The following is a 24,304-nucleotide window of genomic DNA, read 5'->3' as shown; positions in this document are numbered from 1 at the left end:
AGAACCCCTGCTTTACCATACGAATGCAGAGATCTCTCTTAGATATTCTTATCTACTTTACTCTCCTCTCTATTCCAATCACTCTTTCGGAGGAGAGGATTTCTGATTTAGGCTCCTGCGGAGCTTCGCTATAAAGACCGAACGATATTTCTTGAGAGAACGACTATTTTTTTAAGCTCCGGTTCTAAAGCCCTTTCTAAGAGATCTTCCGTAGGAGGGTGATGGAATAAGCCTTCTAGGAGTACTTAATGTTCTCCCTCATCTTCCAAATAAAAGCTTTGAATATCTGTCGAGGGTTTCCTGTTCACTACTTCAAAATAAACCTTTTGTATCGATTCGGTATAGCTGGGAGGGGTAGCTAGACTAAAGGTTACCCAACATTCTCTATACTTAGCAATCAATATATGTAAGTGTTTGTCATTGTATATATGTTTATCTTATATTCTTAATTCTAGATAAACACAATATGCACATACCATATCTATGAATAGATTCATGATAGTGAAATCTGTATTTACAGAAAGATTATAGACGAATCCCACGTCGACGAAACTTAAAATTGTAACATAATAAAATGTTAAAAAAAGGATTTATAACCACGGATTATCAAATAATCATCTAATCGTATTATCAAAAGCTCAAAAACTGCAAGAACAGTTAACTTTGCTAAGTAAATAAAAAAATTCATAGCTTTTAGGAACGAACGTTAAATCGATGAAATCTACTAATCAATACGAAGTAATTAGTAAGTCAAATTGTTATAATTTTATAATATCAAAAGACTATCTCTTTAAATGAAAGAAGAGCTGTAAATATAAAAAAGGGACCATTTTTCATTGATTGTGAGAATTTTCTGTCGTTTCATAGATTTACAGGACAAAACACACGAAAATTAATTAAACACCAAAGACAAAGGGATTAAAGTGCTCCGTGATTGCTGTCAAAAACTTCCAAGGATCCGTGACGTTCCATTTCCAGCTGCAGGAAGAAAAGATGAACAGAATGAGATAAGTGATCTCTTTCTAAAGGCTCAACGGTTTAATAGATAAGCGTTCAGAGTCTTCAGACGTTGATCAAGATTACTCTAACGGAGTGCTGATTTCTGTGTTAACACAGTAAATCTTGTTCAAAACCCTTAATCTCAACGATTCGTAGGATTATTATGTGAAAGAGCTTTATATAAAAGTATTTTATTTTTGGTGCCTTCATTTCAGAATGTCAAAGAAAATCTCCCGTAATTTGAACGTTTATTTATTTAAGTGTTTCAACCACTAGGGCGGTTTACACTGGATCTACAAAGTTAGTGGATTTGGTGGACATATTCACAAAGTTACAAGTACAAAGTAAAAACGTTACAATTACAATTGACTTAGTTAGTAAATTACTATTTTAAATTATACATCCTGCTGAAAACACAGTTAGACATTAATGATTTTAAAAAGTGAAAAAGTTTTGTTGTTGTTGTGGGATCTTCTCTCAACATCTTCTGTAAATCTGAAGAGAATTGGTGTTAATCGTGAGTAATACATTCATTGAGAATATGCCTAACAGTGATATCGGTTCCGCAGTAGCGACACGTCGGTGCATTTTATTTTTTCATGAGATGCCCGTGGGTGAGTCGAGTATGGCCTATCCGAAGACGGGTTAATACTACATCTTCTCTCCGTAGCAGATTCAAGTTTCTGGTTAAATATTTCACTGTCTGTTGGACCATTCTTAACTGGTTGTCTCTCATGATTTCTTGACATCCAATTTCTGAGATCCAAGAAATAACATCTCTGCATGTTAATGATGTTACGACATGACTCAGTACGTCAACAATACACCCAGAAATTATTATTTTTTATTTATTTATTTAATGTGATTTACAACTGTACAAATAATAAATACAATAAGTAAATATGTTGTATGTTTCATTTACACTTGAAAATCTTGGGAAGGAACCACCCATTGGTGGTACTTCAAGCATTAATTTAAATTAGAAGGCCCTGTGGCCATCTTCTTTTCAGACGCCTCGGAGGATTATCAGGGATTGTTAAGGATGAAAGATTCAGAATAAATGGATTAGGATGGGTAAGGAGTTTGGAATGAAAAGATGGATATCTGTTTTGGGCCAAATCTGCAAGGGATTGGATGTTAAGGTCTTTGTGGATGAGTTAATTTGTAACGTAATAAGGAGCATCAAGGATTTTGGATTGTAAAGATTGGATGCGGGAGGAATTTGATGGGTTGGTAGAGCCCCAGAGCTCAATTCCATATGTCCAAATTGGTCTGATTATCACAGTGTATGCTAATTTTTTGTAGCGAATGGGAAGTTAAGAGCGTTTGTCACGTAAGTGTGTTAGCAATCGGAATCACCCAGAAATTAAAAGTTTATAATTGTATACACGAAACTATTTGTTTCAAATTTAATGTCCTCATTCTGATAGGCTTGAACCTATTTAGACATAGCTAATTATATAATTCATTATTATTTATTTCTGAAACAGAATACATAGTTTTCGTTTTCGATTTATTATATGAACCTAGTTAAGTGTTTGGTTAATCGTAAATAAAAACAACTGTACAATACTTAACTCTTACCATATTTGATAAAAATGAAAAATCACTGTCTTAGTTGTAAGAAAAAAAATTATATTCTCCTTTCTACATTCCTTTGGAGAATTATTATCGTCAATTAATTAATATGTCTGCAGTATTATATGACAACTTCATGAAGATAAGCGTGGTTATATATCTGCATGTTGAACCTAAAATTGAGGTTTTAGAGAACATTTAGGTTGGACGGCGATAAAAATAGCAGTTCTTGTTGACTGCTGGTGACAAATAGATGGATGTATATGCACTAAATTCCATAAACATTAAAATACTCTTGGTCGGACTGTTATCTACCCCCTCTCATCTATGTTTCAGTCAACTTACTGGCCGTGTTAATCCTGATTATCCTTTTAGTTATTGGTAATCCACGAAGACAATATTACACATTTATTTGATTCAGTGTACCATTTATCAATTTATCGATTATTTATTACGGTTCCAATTAAGCAATCTGCTGTTATGACGCTGTCTAAACTAGCATAATATAAATGTTTATTATTGAACTGTATGCCATTACTTGTATTGCTCGTGAATATGAATCTATTGATAAATGATTTTTCCCCCAATATACGTCAGAATAATAGAATAAATTGAAAGAAAGGGTATTTAGAAGTGATGGTCAAAGTTGAAAAATGACCTTTACCTTCACAAAACTTAAAAAAGCGTTGTGCGCAAGTGTGGTAGAATTTCTTATCTTTAGCCTCTGGAACGCAAATTCTGTCTACATATATAGGTACATAAATAGATAAATAGAAGCGTGTATTATTATTTTTTTGTTTATATAAATTATATTATTTTTCGAAGAAAAGAGACAATAAATATTTGTTCGTCAGTCGGGGTGTTCGTTTAAACATATAGGTACAAACTTTTACTATTCCAATTTCAAACATAAATTCTTAAACACATGAGCTCTGTGGGAAGGCACTGTGCTACTAACTCAAAAGACTCAGGTTCAAATCCGGCTATGAAAGATTATTATTTTCTGTTTCACTCTATAGTTCCAAAAACTTCGGGTTCCAGCCAGCCTCGTAAAGTAGGTACCATCATTTGGATAAAAATCTGAGTTTGTATTCTGAGTTGATCTAGTACCAATATTTCCTTACAAAGTAATGTAACCAAAATACAAAGTATTCTCATCCTTCATGTGCTGTTGCAGTACAGATTTTTTTGTATCTATATATTTATATAAATATAACATATCGGTAACGTTTCGGCCTTATTCTTTGGGTATTTTCAAACTTACTTAACTCTTTACCCCAATTGTAGAATTGAAGTATATTTTCATGTATATGACTCGTGGATATTACAATAAATATTACAATTTTTAAAACTTTATATGAACTATGAACAGTTAAATGTGAATACACGAGTAGCACCGCTTTCTAGTTAAAAGGGGAAACGCTTTGCTAAAGGGTAGAGAGAGAAGAGGGACAGAATAAGGGTGTATACCCTAGATTTTATTTGTATTGATTTCAAAACCTGAGGCCATTACTTAATGGAAAATTCTGGTTGTTTTGATATTTTCCTCAATAAAGGGGCAATCAATAGAGGGCCTTCCAATTTTCGTTATTGACTTGTTTCTTTTGTCAACCAGCTTAACGGCCCACTTACGCCAGGTCTCGTGGCCCTCATCCCTAAACATTTATAGACCTATTCTTTCATTTTCGTCTCATTTAAAAATCTATTAACAAACTAGAGCCTCTACAGAAATCGGTAATTGATTGACAAATAACATACTGGATAAATCAAGTGATTAAGTGTAAAATATTATACAAAAATAAGAAATTAAAATTAATGGAATGATATTCAAGCAAAATTTCATTTGTTGTTGTTGTTGTTTGTTGCTTAAAGGCGTAAAACCCTCTGGTCATCAACGCCTATGGCATGATAAAAGTAAAAAAAAAAAAATAAATAAATAAAAATTAGAAAAATAATTTTTAAAAAATAAAATAAAAATCATAAAAATCGAAGAGGAGTTATAATTTATAAAGAAGGCGATGTGCTTTTAAAAATTGAAATACTCGTGTAATTTTAGCTTCCTCATCTGCCAGAGTTTCGGATAAATTTGGGGTCAGCCCTATCCTGTTTATTTTTGGCAAATAGTGAGTACACTCTTCAAAAATATGTCTAATCGTAAGAATGGACTGACAATATTTGCACGTTGGAGGTGGCAGTTTTCTGATCAGGTGAGAGTGCGTGAGGAGAGTATGACCTATTCTCAAGCGGGCCAGAGCAACCTCCTCCCTGCGGCTGTTGCGGTAGGATGTCGACCATGGTTTTACTGATCGTTTTATTTCATTTAATTTACTGGGAGAGCTTTTATCCCACTTGGCCTGGTATTTTTCTAATATTTGTAATTTAAGGGGTGTACTGAGTTCTGATGGGGTAAGAATTTCAAAATTTCATGCAAAATTGCAAAATTTCATTTATGATTTGATTTATCACAGCTAAATAAATTTTATACAATGCTAACAACTGTGAGGGAATGTCTATATTTTTTATTTAAACCCTGAAATGAAGATATATTACATAATCATGCCGGGGACAATTCAGATTAATTAGCAATTAAGATGCTTTATCTTATGATGATTTTAATTTAAACAGGCATATCTTCTTTTTTCCATATGACCCAATTATGTTCAACTATTTTTTTCTTAACGAAAGTGTATAAAGTGTGCTAAAACATAGACATCCAATACAGATAAAATGAATGTATTATGTATATTGTTTTTGACAAAACCTAAATAATCATTATCTCATAATTTTTTAAAGGTAAAATTATAGCTATAAAAATAAATTACTCCGAAATTATTATAGCTTAAGAAAATAAATTATATAAAACAAATTATATAAACAAATAAAACAATTTATATAATTAAAAGATAATTTTAAGTTTGAGAATTGTTACGTTATGATCAAATTTTTGGAGTCTAAATTTATTGAAACGTGACTCCTTAAATTATGGCGGGAGCATTTTTAAATAATGCATTTAATTTTTTTGATATCGGGAAACCAACTTAAGTGGCCTGGTATACATTGTTTAAGTTGCTTTCAGTTAACGCTAAAAAGGATTTTATATACGACGGTGTTCGTAAAATGTTTCTGGAAATTTCGTGGAAGCATTCTTGTCATATTTCTTGGTCTCAGATGTCAATTAAGATCTTTCTCCAACAAAGATAAAAATTCTGAATGAAAACAGCGGAACGAGTTTCATCAAAGTGGACTAACGAACCTTAGTAATTTATTCTAATCAAATCTCATTCATTGATTTTTTTATGAACAGCTTGTGATTAATTATTTTTTTCAATGCCAAATAATTATTACTCTTTGTCACTTATTAAGGAAGAATAATGCCTTGTACATTTTTTGTACATTCCTTTATGAATTTTAAGATGCTGCGTGTCTAAAAGACAGATTTTCCCAATCAAAATTAAGGCAAATATTGCATCCGAAACTATATATAACTATACAGTACCTGTATCTAAAAAAGGTAATGGTTCCAATGATTGTCCACAATAAACTTTTTAAATACTAGATCGATTTATATGATATAATAATATTTCTATATTTGAAGGTCTCGAGGCCATCTTCTTTTAACGCACCTCAGAAAATTTTGAGGAATAATAGAGGAAGCAAGGTTAGAAACTAGTGGGTTTGGGAGGTTAGGGAGCTTATTATGGAAGGATTGATATCTAGTTTGGGTGAGATCGGAAGCATATGGAACAACACTAAGGTCTTTATAGATGATTTTATTTGTGACAAAGTAAGAAACATTACGGATTATACGAAGGATTTTGAATTGTTGGGATTAGATACGGGAATAATTCCTAATTTTATAGAGCCTCAAAGCTCAACTCTGTTTGTCTAGATAGGGCTTATATAGTCGATTAGATCAGTGTTTTTAATGGATTAGAAGTTTTGACCGTTTGTCTAGTAAGTGCTGTAATAGTCAGAATCGACTGTTTCCTGTATTTTCAATCTTGTGTCAGAATTCCAAGTTAGGCGTTTTTCCAATAGTATTTTGGAAAGAAAATAGTATTTTTCATACCACGATGGTGAGCAACATTCAAGGAGAGGATTTAGAGTATAGAAATTGGAGTGTTCACTGTTGGTACATTTATCCTTTTAGAGTTAGAAGGTTTTCATTATAATTGATCGGATATGCAATTGATAAGAAATATTTTATGGTTTACTTGAACACAGTATCTCAACATCAATAAATCGGCTTTTGAAGTAATTTGTAAGTTCAGATCATTATTGGATTTTGATATAACTGATTAAATTTACTTGTTCAATTGTAATTCGCTTGTGACAACGCTAGGCAACTTATTGTAGTTCTAATAGATTAGTTGCTAACCTAGCCGGGGGCGCTAGGAGTGCTGCAGCTGTATCGGCAAGTATTCAAAATGTGATTACACGGAATCGCGGGTAGTTAGCACGCCGGGCGCTTAAATTCCATTCCAACTGTTTAAGCGTTTGAGACCAACTGTGGAGGAGTTAGTAACAGTTTAACTCCTGGATCAGGTGATCTGCGATAATGACCAGAAGCGGAGTTAGTCCTAGATAAAGGCCAAGGATAAGCTCTACATAAAACTGGACCTAAGCTCAGTCTAATCGTCGGATATATACTAGTGTGAAAACAACTTATGTTCTCAGCAATGATTAATTAATTTATAGTGTTATTTATTTTATTTTCTGTTAATATCTTCATAAGATAACAAAAAAATATATAATAAATAAAATAAACTATAGTTGATGAAGTTTTAAGTTGAGGTAGCTCTTTGTTTTTGTTAGGAAGACTTTCTAGAAGTGTCCTTAAAACTTTTAATGGTGTCACATCATAGAAGTATAATTTTTTATACCTTTCTCAATATTATTTTGTTGGGGGTCAACAGTTTTTTAATACGTTTCTTACATATGTTTTATATTTATTAAATATTATGAGTCTTAAACTATTATAGAACTCTTATATAGGGAAAAAATATAATTCTTTCCACGATTCCTAGTCCTTTCTTCAGTTTTCATTGTTATGCACATATCGATAAGTGAAATTTTATTAGTTCTTCCTTCTTAAAAGAGTTTTCTTTAGTATTATTACGTTCTGATATTATTATATTCTGTTTGAGTCAAGGTTAAGGATACTATCTTAATATATTATTCTGTCTGAACTGCGGATACTGGCAAGAGATACTGCTTTCCATCTTTCGAAATAATGTTGATATCCAAATGTAACGCCATGCTTTCGATAGTTAATAAAACATATTAAAATATTTGAACTTATCAGTATATTTGAAATGTTTATTTTGTTACTTATAAAGCCCTAGGTGTTGTCTGTTGATTGTCTGTTAACATTTTACATTTAAATAAAGCAGGTTATGTTAATTACGATCCCATTATAAACGATTTGTGATCTCAGTTTTACTGATTAGTTATTAGTAAAATATCACAGGATGTGCGAAATTGGTTTCAGGAAATTAATTAATGAACATATTTTTGCAATACATTTTATTTTTGGGGTAAGAGTTGATCTCCGAAGAACATTTCCTCCATTTAAATACGTGATTTATTTTTTTTTAATCTCGGTTTTTTTTTAATTTATTTTCTTATTACATAGGAAATCATTCAAGAATTATCCGAGATTCTTAGGTTCCAATCCTAGCATTGTTAACAAGGGTAAGTGCATCAGTTACAGCGAAACTTTTTTTTTGGAAGAAGATAGTTGACCGTATGAAGTAGATTGTTGGAAGATAGTCCGGGTGGCAGTCAATAAAGGTATCAAAATAGTAAAATAAAATTATTTATTGTTAACCTACATTTCGCCCCAGTTTGCAGGGCTTCGTCAGGGCTGTCTAATTGTAGGGCTGTGATTTGTACTACAATCAGAAAGCCATGATGAACCCCTGCAAAGTGAGGCGAAACATAGGTTAGCAATAAAAAGTTTCTATGTTTTACTTGGATTCCGCTTTACTTGCTGTCAACCTGATGTTGGACTTAAGATATTTCATTTTTTTTTTTTTTTTGTTTTTTAATTACTATGTTTATTATTGATAGATATTATAATCTGCCAGACAGTTGTGGGCAATAGGTAATAGTGATGAATGATACATACATATACAATAAAATATATAAATGAAAAAAGCAAATTATTAAAATATATACAAACAGAAGAATAAGCAAAATGAACATAATCAAACTATCTGTATGAAAAATAAAATAACATAATGATAAAATAATATAGTCTCTAGTCAATTTCATTTCTAGAAAAACTTATAAATTTAATCAACTTTAACTTAGTATGACTGAAGCAGAGGTCTCTTTCGGGATTAGTGTAGATTTGGCTTCAGATTTCCCATCTTTTTTTCTTTTGATTAGTTTTTAAAAATATTTTTTGGAATTTACGAACATTGAACGTAATACATCAAAATATGAGGTGGTGTTAATTTTTTTTTGGTCTATTGCAATGTTTCTTTATTAAAAATAATAATAAAAAAGAAATAAACATTCAATTTTTTTATTTATAATCTAAGATAATCATAAAGAGAAAGAAAACTTTAAGATGATTGATTATTTCATTTAACTATATGAATATTTTTAATCTATATTCTTAAAGATAAATCTGTTTCACTGCAAGGAGGTGATTTGGTCAGAATCAACCTCGACCGCCAGATTTTTACTCAATGTAGGGTACCCAATTTATGAGCCCAGAACTGATCTGGGCTACAGTGAAAAAAAAAATGAGGATATAGATATCAAAGAAAAAATTTATATTTGATTTAACCGCAGCAAAGGTTCAATAAATATTAAGATTATATGTTGTGATAAATTTTAACAAATAGTTGACTGTGATAAAGAATTTTAATTTTAATATGAAAATTTACTAATTAGAAATTGTTGAATTGACCTAGACCGAATAGCATGAAGTTGTGTTTTAAAATTAATTAGTTCTAAAATTGTATTAAGTTTGTCCCTGAGGATGGCCCAATTGGCCGAAACGTCGGACTTATAAAGGGAATGAAATGTTTTGAGACCATAATGGATAAAATTTAAATCTATTTATTTAAACAACTTTAACCAATCCTAAAAAAGTGTTTTAGATTATAAATAAACTAAGATTATATTTTAGGTCTAAATAAAATTGTAAAATAAGACTAATCTTTGACGGACATTAAAAATAATACTATAACATTAAAAACACTATTAGTAGAGAAAGGCGTTATACATCTTCTAGAGGGGGCTCAGCGGCCCTTATGGAATAGAGGCCACGAGGGATGGAATAATTTCAAGCCGGCCCCTTATTTATTTCTATTTATTTCCCTTACAAAAGAAAAGGGAAAATACTGCCTATTTTTTTTATCAAACGATCTATATTTGCATACAGTTGAATAATACCGAGGAATATATTATATATAAAAGACAAATTGATCACAAAAATACTAACAAAGTTGTTGTTGTTGTTGGCTGAGGCTTTAGGGCGTAAAACCTTGAGGTCATCAATGCCCATGTTTCACACTTTATAATTCTATTTCCAGATTTGATATTCTTTAAATTACGAAAAAAAATTAATAATTACTTATTACTTTTTTATTATTATTATTATTATTTACGTATAACAAACTTTCGGGTTTATATATTGTCCAAAAGGCCATTCCTCTTTAAGAAAACCAAAACCATTTCCACGTTCTTCTGGTCATCTTTCAGAGCATCCGTTACACTCTGTCTCACTCACAATCTATTTATGTTCATGGAATAGAAATGACATTCTTCAAATATGTGACTGGCCGTAAGTAAACTGTTGCAGTATTGACATTTTGGCGGTGGTTGCTTATTGATCAGATATGCATGAGTTAAATCCGTATGACTTATTCCTAATGTGGCAATAGCTACCTCCTCCCTGCGATTGGAACGGTTTGATGTGGTCCATGGTTTAATGGTTTTTTTTAATAGTTTTTAATTTTCTTGGTGAGATTTCATTCCGCATGGCTTGCCAACTTGCTTATATATCATTTTTCATCGGAATATTTATTTCTTAGGGTGTCAGAATAGCCGCGCCCTGACCTGGAAGATCAAGTGCTTGCTTAGCTGTAATGTCCTTCAGTTCATTTCCGGAGATCCCCACTAACAAAGTAATATTAGATTCGATTCGTAAAGACACGAACTTAACCCGAGAGAGGTGTAGCACTGAGCATTTTGTTCATATCAGAAAACAATCACTTGTATTTTCCCAGCATTTTATCTGTTTTGTTTATACTTTTGTCTACTTTCTGTTAACCCATTAATGTTATTATTGCCGCTTGGTTATGTTATTCCCTCTTTTACTTCCCTATCTAAACTCAATTCAGTTTTGCCCTGGCTTCTTCGCAACAGTAAGACTGAGCAGTACACCCCTAGATTAACACCTTTTTTTTATTCTGATCTGAGCATTTTGCTCACCTAGACACCTCCAGTGTTTGTTATTATAAATCATAAGCCGAGGCCGGAACATCTTAGATCTTTTACGGAATCTGGATTTTTCAGCTCCTGGTGGAAGAACTACATTTTCTATTTCAAATTGCATTGGAAGTAATCGTAAACATTTTTTTTCATCACCTCATCCAATACTATATAAAATCTAGTAAAAATCGTTCACGATGGAATAAATGCTCCAAGGACACCTCTTAGGGCACGAAAAAGTGGAACACTCCTGCCGAGTTAAGTATTCGAAATTCGATAAAAGGAATTTGTGTTCTAAATAATATCATTAATTTTCTTTCATGACAGTAGTATCTTAGTACAAAATATGACTCTAATGTTTCAAACAGATAATTAAGGTGATTTGAACTTCACGTACTTATAATTAGTTATATAAAATGCTTTCGAATTCATCCCTGTCATTCTTTAACAAAGAAATTGTTGATGTTCGTTTTTATCCATGAAGCTATAAAACATTTTTTTAAATGTCGTAGAGACATTTTGTTTCATCCAGTAAAGCTACCAACCTGTGTGTTTTTCACATTGCTCATTTTCGGAATTCAGTTCTTTTTTTTCAAAAAGAAAAACAATCTTTTAAGAATTTTCAAAAGTTATGATATGTCGTGAGTCTTGATTCAATACACACGATTACATAACGAATTACCTGAATCCAATAATTGGCTTAGAGGATAAATACAACTACCACTTCTTGAACAATATTTGAATGTACAATATCATAATCTTATACTACCATTCAATACAAGTGATTTCTGGCTGTTTGAAAAATGGAAATTCCGCGAAAGTTTATAGTGAACCTTTTAGAAAAAAATATTTATTAGTCCTAGAAATCGATTAGTGCAATTCTTTACACCAGATAAACTATTATTCGTTTAAAACACCAAGCTCGCCACAGAGGAAACACCCGTAATTTATTTAACCGAACTAACGAATCGTGTTAATTTATTCCTGTCAAATTCTTCTAAGAAATAAATTTTTATTGATAATTTTACATTATTTTTACTCTCATTGTTCTTTCATTTTTATTAAAGCGTTAATTTTAATGCTTTCCCACAAATGTCAAGAACAATGAAATAGGTTTTGGACGGTTAATAAAGGAGTGGAAGTGTTTATAAAACTGTGTTATAATATTTTTACTTCTTTATTCTTTATAAGATTGATATTGTTGTGTATTTAATGAAGTTGTAAAATTGTAAACAACATGACTGTAAAATAATTTTTTATATAGTATACTATTCCATTTCATAAAATGTGTAAATTAATTTTTAAAAAATTACTTATTAATTTCTAAGTAAATTAAATTTATAGTATAAATAAGAGCTAATAGGAAGACCCAAAATTATTTTATGCTAGTCGAAAATCTCTTGAAACCGTACTACAATAAAATATAAAAGACTTTAAAATTTACTCATGAAAAACGTAACATAAATTCGTTTTTCATGTTCATCGAAGGAAATTCTTCTTGATCTATTGCATCACCCTTGGCCATAATTTGCACCTGAGAAATGAAAACCTCCGCAAAATTGGCGCCCTAATCCTTCAATTTTCCAGACAGAGTTTTATTATCGCTACATGGCAGGCCTAGGCAGGTCTTGTAGTCCCACCAGGGTTCAGGCTCAATTAACTTTTACAAGTTCCTCTAATACCTTTCCTTTATCTAGTAGTAGGTCAGAAAACCAACCTACAGGGAAAAATTGTTCTCAGATAATATTATAATTAATGACAATATTATATCCGTTATTTTTATACTGCAAAAATGTTATTTATCCTTTAAAATTGAAGTTGTTTAATATTTAATTTATTGATTATCTAACCTACAATACCTTGTGAACAATATGGGCATTTGGAGTAGTTAGATGTCTTAATTTTAAAATATAAACCAGAAACTCTGATAATGGATAAAAAAAAATTAACTCTTTTAAGGTTAACATATGTAATATTAATTTGTCCGGCTCTTGGCTTTCGAACTAATATATTTTTTTCTTGTATCTTATTGAACTAAATAAATATTTATTTGTTTGATATTATGTTTGTATAAGGTACAAGCTAGTTATAACAATATATATCACAGTTCCCACTAAGTAAATACATTGTTTGTTTAGTACCTTTAAATAAATAAATAATAATGTGTTGGTTGAAAAATATAGATTTGTTTAAATGTCACTTTAAAAAAGCCTAGATGACGTTTCTGCAATTTTTAATCATTGGAACATTGTTTTTCATTTTCATCTCTTTTAGGCTAAATTTTAATTTTTGTTGCATTACATTTACTGTCTGAACTAAATCTCTTATACCATACACATAATAAATATTTATTCATTTTATATTTCATTATGTTTTCCTTATTTAATTTATTGTTTAGAACTAACATAATAGAGAAAAAGTAATGAATTAATCGCCATATAGCCGAGAGCGTGCAAAAAAAGAAAAAAAAAACAAGTTAACACAAAAGACTATTCTTGTAATAGTATTAGCTTCCTGTAATTATGAAAAAGGCTCTCTAGAATAAGCTTGTTATAGAAAATGTTGTGTCAAGGTTTTTAACTTAGATTCTTAGTGCCCTTTGTCCTTCATTCTTCGTCGGACTTCGTAGAGACTAGAGGGAATATTATTTGTTTATATTATCATATTATATTACCAATGAATATTGTTTTAAATGAGGAGCGCGGTTGCATCGTGGTAAGGCACCACGCTACTAACTCCAATGACCCGGGTTCGAATCCGTCTGGGCAGAACATGGTTTTCTGTTAAACTGTAGCCGTGTGTCAACCCTGTGGGTTCTGGTGCCATCCTGGAGTCCACCTAGCCTCATAAATTGGGTGTCCTTAATTGGATAAAAATCTGGTGGTCGAGCGTGATTCTGACCACAACCTCCTTACATAACCGTTGGTCTAGTACTTTCTTACAAAGTCCTGAACCCCTGACCATTCATGGGTTGTAATGTTATAAATTTTAATTTAAAAAAAATTTAATTGTTATTTTTTCTACATTGACTTATTAATTGTTATATATTTTTGATAATAGTAGCTTAATATTTAAACATACAGTAACGGAAGAAGATGGTATGTGAAATTTAAAAGGAAGTTTTGCTTGAAAGTATATTTATCAATTCTGCTTTCTATGTAGCGCCATGCATATTTTTTTTCTCTAAAATTCAAATTTGAGGTAGTTTAAGAAGTTGGAACAATTAATTACAATCTTAATAATGGGTACATTCATTTAATACAGTTATCTTCGTGATCGTTCTTCCATTATTGGCAAAATTTTAGGTTTTTAATCAGTCTTGTTTCGTTTTTTATCTATGTTTACATAAATGTAGGAGTATTTAGTTAGTTTAATTTGATTTAAACAAGGTTTGTTGGAACAAAGAATTCCCTTACACTATGGCCAGAGTATGTTACATTAGATAGAAAATATTCCTGTTAATGGTACTGAAAAACAAATAAAGTTATAAGTGAAAGAGAAAACAAATTAAAAGGTGCACAGAGAATATAATGTGGAATTGCTGTTAAAAAAAGAAATTTATAGTAAAATTAAATGTAATATAAAAATGAAATATATAGAAGGTAGCCAGAAGAAAATATGAAATATAAGAAAACTACAGGAAAAAGGATAAATGATAAAATACTTGACAGAAAAAAAAAACATATGAAAGACATCTTTGAGAAATAAAATGATACTGTTATAATAAGAATAAAATGTAGTAAGAAAAGGTCATTAAAATTAAGAAAAAACTTTTTAGATATACGATTCTACAAAATAGGAAGACTAGCCTAAAGAGATCTTGATAGAACAAAATCTTTAATAAATAACAATGTTAGATTTAGTGGTGATTACAAGTTACCACTATTTTTGATTACTTTATTATTACTATATGAGCTAAAAAAATCGAATATTATCAATGAAGAAAAGTTGAAGTATGAACAGAGATATTCTGTCCTGTTCATATTCACCTTTCAGAGGTTAATATGAAAAGAGATGATCGTACAGATACACAGGAAGATGAAATTTATGAAAATGATAAAGATAGAGGTGCAATAAAGATAGGTAAGTAGGTAAGTGAAAAAAAATAAATAAAATAGTACACTGCACACACTCCTAATAGGTAAGTTAAACAGTATCTAACTTCTTGAATGCAATCGAGGTTGCCAGTGCAGTAGTTAGAAATCACCTCAACTAATAATAACATATAACTATTTTTTTAATATTGAAGATATTACAATAAATACTTTTATAATAAGTATATATATATAATAATATATTAAATTAGATTTAATTGATGTATTATTTATAGTTTTCAGGGGTAAAATTTGTTTTTACGTTTTACTGCACGTTTTTCATTTTTTTTCTGCACAAAAATGCGGTATTTTCTTATAATAAATCCACTTGGTATGTCTAGGATAGGATAATGGTATCAATAAACTTTATAGAAAGACTCCTTTGGAAGTCATTCATATAAAATTGAGGGAGGTGGCGACTGTTGTATAAAAGGGGACCAAGTAGGAGAGCGGACGTGTAAGAAATACACAGAAGCCGGTAGATAATTGAATCAGGGAAGGTATCCTGAGGGAGGTAGGATGTTTATCGTGGTCCACCACTCCTGGCTATTTCCCAGGAGGGTCCGGGAGTCCTCCCTACTCGAGCTCTGCCTTTTTAATATCTGTCGTCACATCCTTCGGCGGCGGTCCTTTTAGCTCCCCTCCAACCGTATTACCATGAAACAGGGTCCGGACCACTTGGTGTCGAATTCCACTTTTAAGGGTCGCCTTACTTCCACTTGTATTAAAATTGTGTTCTCAACCTACAGTGGTGGGGAAAAAACCTGTAGCGAACTGTTGAACATGGTCCAATACACGCTATTAATAAACAAATAAAATCATGAATTAATATAGCTACTATTATTCTGAGATCCGTCAACGTCAAGTTATTAAAATAATTAGTACAAGGAATTAATAGATTAGTTTATGGATTTATTTATTAATTTTAACTAGGATTTAATTGCTTTAGAGCTCTCTCTCTAAAAATGAAAGTGGTGCCCGGATTCTTGTTAAAGCGTAGTGCCAGAATAATGATAGGTAATAAATTAATATATGTATTAATTTTTTGTATGTATGTATATCGGTGTAAATTTTTTTTTAGATTTTTATCTTTATATATTATTACAATATTTAAAATGTTTACTATTATAGTATAGGTTGAAGTTTCATATAATTCTTCATTTGCCAAAAAAAGAAATCATGTATTGAGTTAACAGAAAACATTATATTTAATGATATAAAGGAAAATAATAGAAAGAATGAAGAATAATAAAAAATAAAATAAAGAAGAAAGAAAATAAATAAAGGAAAAAGAACAAACAATTATATATTACTATTGCGGCCAACATATGGTCCACAAATCGATTATTGGAACATGTGATTTTTATGAAGTCGAAAACACAAAGCAACTACTCTCTGTTGTTTTTTGTACTAAAAAATAGACAGATGACATCTAACCGTCTCAGTGTGCACACCTTTGTCTACTCACTACGCACTCGTAGTTGCCAGCATCTTGGCCATCACCGTCATCTACATCATTTTAGCCACAGCGGGTGGACTACTTCGGCTCATCCTCCAAGAGGACAAGGAACCTTTACTAGCCGAACCGTGAGAAGAATAGCCGAATTTTGTTATTTTTGTATTTTTAAATAAGTTAACATAATAAAAGGAACACAAAATATATAAAAATATAGAAATTAGGAAAAAAAGAAAGCTTAAAACTATTACAAAATTTAATGAATTGAACAACAGAGGAAAAAAAGTGTTATATCACGAGTGATTGATTGGACCCCGGTTGTGGTTGTTGTCCTGAGTGCATGTTCTGGTGGAAGTAGATCGACGTACGTCCGGCTGCCTTGTCCTCTTGGAGGATGAGCCGAAGTAGTTCGCCCGCCGTGGCTAAAATAATTTAAGCTGGCGCAGATGGCCAGAATACTGGCAACTACGAGTGCGTAGTGAGTAGACAAAGGAGACGATATGTGTGTGCACACTGAGACGGTTAGATGTCATCTGTCTATTTTAGTATAAAAAACAACAGAGAGTAGTTGTTTTGTTTTTTGATTTAATAAAAATCATATGTTCCAATAATCGATTTGTGGACCATATGTTGGCCGCAACAATTACCTTCTTATAAATTTGTACTTTTATACTTTTAATATATTTTCGAGTATTTTTAAATAATTGTACTATGCTTATATATTATAATATTCAAAAAGTAGGCTGTGATACCATCCCATGCAGTTGGGCAGCACAAAATTTTCAGTAAAGTTTCCCTTTCCTTACATTTTAATGTTGTAGATTCTTCAAGGAGACAAATACTGAAGGTCGACAGGCATATCGTAAAGGACGGCAGTAAATCCCTGCAAGGGAGGTCCTTCATCGGACAAGAGCAGTAGGGAGACCCAACCTTTGGTTGCTTGATAGTGTCCAAAGTGATACAAGAAATCTCTTAATTAATGCTGATTGGATGGCTCCCGCACAAGATAAATAAAAATGGCGGAGGAGATCCAGGTTTTGGAGAAGGGCTTGATTCAGATATGAATAATTGCATCATAACTATCTACGTCCTTTATAGATTAAATGTTGGTACTTTGTCGAGCGTTATATCAGTTAAATGACCCTATTGAAATTCATCTTGGAGTATGGCTATCTCATTTTTATTTCGTAAGAGCGAATTTTATATTACCATTTCATTTAGATTATTTACAATTCTTTGTACTATTTTGGCTTGTATAAATTTTATATGTTTTCTTGCATTTCCTTTCTTTTCATTTCTGGCATTTCCTCATACTATTTGATATTCATGCAGATTTCTATATGTATATATTTTGATATTTTCATTTCCCCCTATAAAGTCATACTATTTTTATTCTCCTCATATCTGCAATTATTGTATCTTGTTTAAGTTAATCCTGATGCTACATGACTCTACGCATCAAAACAGTATATGTACTATCTTACTGTATATTTCCTTGGAAACATCTCCTGGGTTTTATAAAGGGTATTGAATATTTGATTGAAAACCCACATTTTTAAAAACACTTTTGAAAATTTTAAAGTGAAACTTGGTTTTTCTTAGTTACGTAGTTATGGTGAATGGATTTTTGGTACTTGAGTCAAATTTGTCTTCCATTTCTTTTCGCACAATATTATATATTTCCGATTCCAAGAGAATTTATAGATAGAAAGTCGTTTGAATTCATAAAAAAAAATTATAAAAATAAATTAAAAACTAATAATTAATTAAAAATAAATGAACTCGTCATATAAATTCCAACTTCTAGAAAGGTGTTGTTAGATTGTAATAAATCTATAGAGATCATACAAATACAAATTTACTTATTAACGACCCTTATTTTGGATACCCTTTCCGATAATTTATTTTTTTTTTATAATTACCATTACAAGCAACTATCTTACAAAAAGTTGGAAACAGTAATTTTTTTTTATAAATCAACATATATTTAATATGACGATTTTAGCTTTTCTATTTATTTTTAAAATATATCTTTTTTCCACTGTACTTTAAAAAAAACCTTTTGACAGAAACTTTATGAAAATTAAAAAGGATACATACATCTATTAAATCGACGATGTACAATAGAGTTCTAAAAATATTGAAAATAAAATCATCCAAGAACTGTTAAGTATGTTTAAGGTTTTGTAACAGAGGGAATGGATCCAATTAATTTTTCTGGATAAATACATCACAAATAATATAATATTTTTTTTTAGTTTAGCAGAAATAATTCCAAAAAAACATTTTTCATTTATTAAATTTTAATTTAAAAATTTAAATAACTCACATTGACGTGGATCCCTGGATATGGGAAAACCTTGTGCGGTGGGAGCTCGGATGGAGTGTACCTGTAGAACTCGAAGTTACCGCGGTACCACTTGACGTAACAGAGGGGTGATGTACCCAAGTCGTAGGTGCAGACCAGTCGTACGTCACCCCCACGATGAGCGACTTCAGGAACAATGTCCAGGCTTAGTCCCTCGAGGCAGAAACCTATAACAAGAAAGTAAATGTAACCTATACTTGTTCTGTAAAATAAAAAATATATAAAAAACATATATCTCTGATTATTGAATACTTGTATTTTTTAATTGAAGGACAATATGAATAATTTGCTCTTACTTATATAAAAAAACCCTTATTTATATAAAAAATATCTAAAATCAAATCTCCCTTTTTCAACTAAAAACAAGAGACTACGGACGAGAGGATATCAATTAAGAATTCCAATAAAAATGTGGGTAAAACCAGGAGGGAAAAAATTCGGCACGTGTCCGAGAATTATCACCAATGTATACCACGTGCCAAGTATTAAAATATGTTAATATTTGTAATTTTAGCTATTTTTAATATTATCATGTTATTACTATGTATATTTTTAAACGTTATTATATACCAATCGGTTCTATTTTTTTGTGTTGAATAAAAAAAACAATAATGCTGATTGTATTAAATCAGTTCTTTTGTTTATTTTTCCCCTGTGAGGGTGGCACTGGTTTCTTTCATACAGTCATATATTAACTAATTATATTCTATGAAATCTCGGTTGAACAGTTCGCTCAATCCCATTGTTATTGCTATTATTAAATAGCAATATATCTCTTTTACTAATATATTATACTATTACCCCTAATATATTATACTATATATGTTACACATTTTGGTTATTAGATTTCAAATATTTATGGATGTTACATATTTTTTCATAGTCTGTTATTTTTAATATATTATCATAAGTAATATTTTGGTTCGTATCTAAATATTTCTCGTTTTTTTTTTGTTTTGTTTTTTTGTATGCCTTTCATTCAAGTATAATATGTTCAGGGGCTACCACGATAATTTTCGTATTGAAAATTTTCAGTTAAGCCTATTTTGAACAGGTATGAAATGAGTTTAATTGTATAAAAAAAATAAAACGACCTAACGACGCTGCCAGTTAAGTAGACCAAAACAGTTTTTTTTGTTACCTTAAAAAATTCTCAAGTCAGATTTAGATTCAGTGTACTTTAAAAAGAATTGTCAGACAAAAATAAAAATATATATTTCTTCGGATTTGATCGTTATAAGACTTTTTCAAATTCATTTTTTTCTCTTTCATTTAATTTTCTAATATAAAAAAATTTTTTTGACTTACTATTTTACTTATGTCAACACCTGAATTACTCACTATAATATCCAATAAAAAGCTTATTGATTGTTAAATGAACAAGAGTTTTTTTTTTATCTCATTTTAAACATCATTCCAACTATTCGAAGGTCATTAAACAATTTCATCCTGAAAGACTTTTTAGAGTAAATTATTTATTTTATTGTTACTTCTATCATAAAAATAATTTGAATTAATTTTTGTATTTTATTTTTTGCTATTATTATATTATTAAATAATTTAAAATATCATGTAAAATAAATCACTTGCTTTTGCTATTTTGATACAATATAATTAACATATATTTCATTAAATTAAATTAATTCAATGAATTCCTTTTGTTTTGTTTAATAGCGCATTTATTTTTTTTATTTATCTAAGCCAAGATTATGGTTATTTTTAGTTTCATGTTTGGCTAATGATATTCCGCTACTTTTTTTTTTTGTATTTATAATATACCGATTGATTCTCCCCTTAAAATTTTGCAGTTTCCTCTATGTAATATTTACCATAACGTTTTTTAGAATTAAATTCATAATTTTTTTTTTTGGTATAATTTCTTTTCAGCCTTTTAATTTTGTATTTAATGTAATGCTGTTGTATGAACTTAATTTTATGTTATCTTTTTTATACTTTATGAATTCGATTCGATTCTGCTAACAATATGAACTGTATATTCCAATTTATTATAGTTTATTTTATTTACAACAGATTTTTTTTTCTATTTTTTATTTTGTTGAAAATGATTTTTTTTCTCTATTTTGATGATCATATAAATTTCCATCTTTATTTATCATTTTTATGTGCAATATGTGAGTGATTTTGGATATAAATACATGTAATATTCCAGGAATGAGTCAAATATTTTTTACTTATTATTTTCCTATAGCAAAATGTTTATGATAATATAATGAAAATAAATTATAGAGGTTATATTATATAAACATTACACATATTTTACTAATAATTGAAATATAAAATATTTTTCCTAACCATTGTTTCTTATGTTAGAAAAAAAAATAAAGTAAATAATATGATAGGTTTAGGAATTTTTTTTAAAAAATGTACATAACCACTTTTTTCTCCTTTATTGATTCCTCATTATCAATTGAGAAGTCTTAAATGCTCAATTAGTCAAGACATACCCGCAAGCATCTGAAAAATCAAACCGAATATCCGTTATGCAGCAGGAATTCAGTATGTAGGGACGAAGTCCTGAAGTTGCGATAATGCTTTGATTCGTCATGCTACAGCTTATTCACCAATTTTTTTCGCTTCTTGTGAAAAAGTGACCTAAAATATATTTCTATAAAGTTCCTAATAAATCAAATATACTTATACACTCAATATACAATATACAGTAATAAAAATACATTTATACACTAACACGTTGCTTAGACTGATTCTGCGTTACTCCAGTGTCCCGGAGGAAACTCACTGGTGAAGAAATTGGAGCAAGGGCCCCATTAAACTGGAAGGCAATTTAGTGGGAATCCTCCTCATGAGATAGCAGACTCACCAAGTCTTAATATAGTGTCCTTCGAGGATAGCTCCAGAATAAAGCTATCGTAATCCTGCCCTTGCTCCAGGGTCGAGAACTATTGTTCTCCGAAGAATGGGCGAACGGTGCGGAAAACAATTTGAAAAGTTTTATCCTTCATGCCGGCTTTGTAGGTCTATTTCTCCAAATAAATTGAGTTGAGGACTTCTTATTATGAAAAGGAGTCATATCGACTGAACTGGGATCAATTTAGATAATTTTTTTTTTAATTATATTAAAAAGTAATAATGCTTCCTATCTTTTTTTAATATATATATATTGTTATGATTCTTGAGATGAACTTTGTAACAGGCAACATTTAAATTGAACAAAAATCAAATGTATGTAAAATTAATGTGTACTGTTCATTACCACAATAACTTTTGATAATTAAATAATAAAAAAAAAGTGTGATTCATAGTTTCATCACAATCAATTTTAAAATCATATGACTATTTCTTAGTTTAGTCCAATGTAATACGTACATATATTATATTATAATGTATGTATTTGATTTAATTTAATTTAATTCACTGAAACATTTTCATATGCACCATTTTCGCATACTCGTATGGCATACGGCATGACAGCACAAATAGAAATGCACACAGAAATACACTACTATGGCATGTAAACACTGAACTATGTTTCTCGTCTAACGGCGATCTGGGCTCTGTTTCATAATAAAGTACAAACTAATACTACTTGTTACTATTGTTAATCATTTAGTTTGTATTTGGTACAATTTCACTGGATTATACAATTCTGCTATTCAATATAATTACTACGGTGTTAGAAATATTCTAAAACATTGTATTTATAGTTTTTAGTTGTTTTTTTTAATAAAAAACATTCTTCACTACATGAGAATATTTATTTGTATCAAACTTTATATTTTTAGGTTTTCTTTATAATTAATTAATTCTTTATAAACAGTTCCTTGAAAAGTTTAATTAGAAAATTGACCTGGTTAATTAAATTTAGTATCCACTCTTTTCTTTTTAAAACAGGAAATACTGGCTTATACAATTCTGCCAGGTAATATTTTACTTTTAAATTCATGTAATATAACTAATAGTCCTCCCCATCATGAAATTATTATATTACAATTAGTGTTTGTACTTTATAGTTAGTGTACTTCTATTTATGGACTAATATTTTTTACTTCCATTATGAAACAGGTTGTAGAAAATTTTGCCAAAATAAATTCCCTATCTTTTAATTAAAGTTTTATTTAAGAAATTTTTGTTCAAATTAAAAAAAAGGGAGGTAGATGTATAATGAACTTAAAACAAAAAATCAGAAACAAATTAAATTACAGAAAAATAGAGAAGCACGTTCCATAGTATTTTAAGGGACAATATTGATCCATTCTTATATTAAGAAGGAGAAAATATTAGCAAACTTAGAAAACTAATAGCAAATATTAGAAAACATATAGAAAATAGAAAATATTAGAAAACTAATAGCTCGCTCTATACATACACTGAATATCTATTAATAACAAAAAAGATGAATTATAAGAAATAGATAATATTGTCTTGTTTATATTTTAGTCAATGATATAAAAAGTGAAAGATGTTAATTTAAAAAAATATATATGTGAAGAGTAAATATTTTCTTTCGATAGAACGTTGTTTAAACTCGAAGAACAGATTAAACATGTATACAATATTTTAATATCCAAATATATACTTATCCTCGGTGGTAGAAGATTTTCACCTTCTTCCGTGACTAGACTATGGAAATAAGATATGGTCCTCGAAGCAGTCGTGTAGAAAGCTCAGATAGTTATTCGACGACACTCCAACTTCATACATTCATAACGAAAAGTTCTCGGTCTCCAGATGTGACAATTGTAACTCACAAACTTTATCCCGCAATTTAATTTTAAACGCCGCCAGGAGACCTAATTAAGATTCCTTTAGGGAACTGAGGAATGACAAGTGAGCTTACTAAGAATTATATTATATATTTAAAAGAAGTATTTTTGAATCATCACTTACGAAACTAGGGAAGCTTTTTACTTACGCAGGAAATGGAAAAAAAAAAAATGTATATCCTCAGAATAAAAATTTTTTATTCATATTTTCTAATTTAGATATTAAGGAACTTAAGTTCTGTTTTCAGGCATTAACGATCAAACCATGAGTCTAATTTTGGCGCAGCTGAGAGAGAAGAGACGGGATCTCTTGGAGCCCTTCTTTTCCTTTTACATGGAAGTGGCAAGGCTTGGGGTTCCTCTGCAGAATATAAATATAGTGTATCAGTGCGAATGTGTTTTTATTTTATTGTTACTTAAATTTTATTTTATTATTATTTTATCTGTTTCATTTTATTATATTTGATATAGGTTCATATTTTTATATATGCAAATCATGATAGTATTTCCTTTTATTTATATATTTCCTTACTATTATTATTTAAGATGAAAGGAATATGGTCCGGGTGCGGTCAAGAAAAACTCAAATAGTAGAAATATACTAATTTAATGAGCC

General features: G+C 30.1%; 1 protein-coding gene across 1 annotated transcript in view; it reads right to left on the bottom strand.

Moving 5' to 3' along the window:
* The window catches only part of LOC136795381 (uncharacterized), a 678,193-nt gene that overhangs the window by 233,104 nt on the left and 420,785 nt on the right, over positions 1 to 24,304 (bottom strand). Inside the window, exon 2 of the mRNA XM_067045741.1 lies at positions 18,908 to 19,113. Within this exon, the coding sequence (XP_066901842.1) occupies positions 18,908 to 19,113 (206 nt within the window). The remainder of the gene's footprint in view (positions 1 to 18,907; positions 19,114 to 24,304) is intronic.

The sequence above is a fragment of the Halyomorpha halys genome, unplaced genomic scaffold (genome assembly GCF_000696795.3).
Source record: "Halyomorpha halys isolate HHAL.00 unplaced genomic scaffold, Hhal_1.1 Scaffold420.1, whole genome shotgun sequence".
Classification (NCBI taxonomy): Eukaryota; Metazoa; Arthropoda; class Insecta; order Hemiptera; family Pentatomidae; genus Halyomorpha; species Halyomorpha halys.
This window is presented reverse-complemented; position numbering and strand designations above follow the sequence as displayed.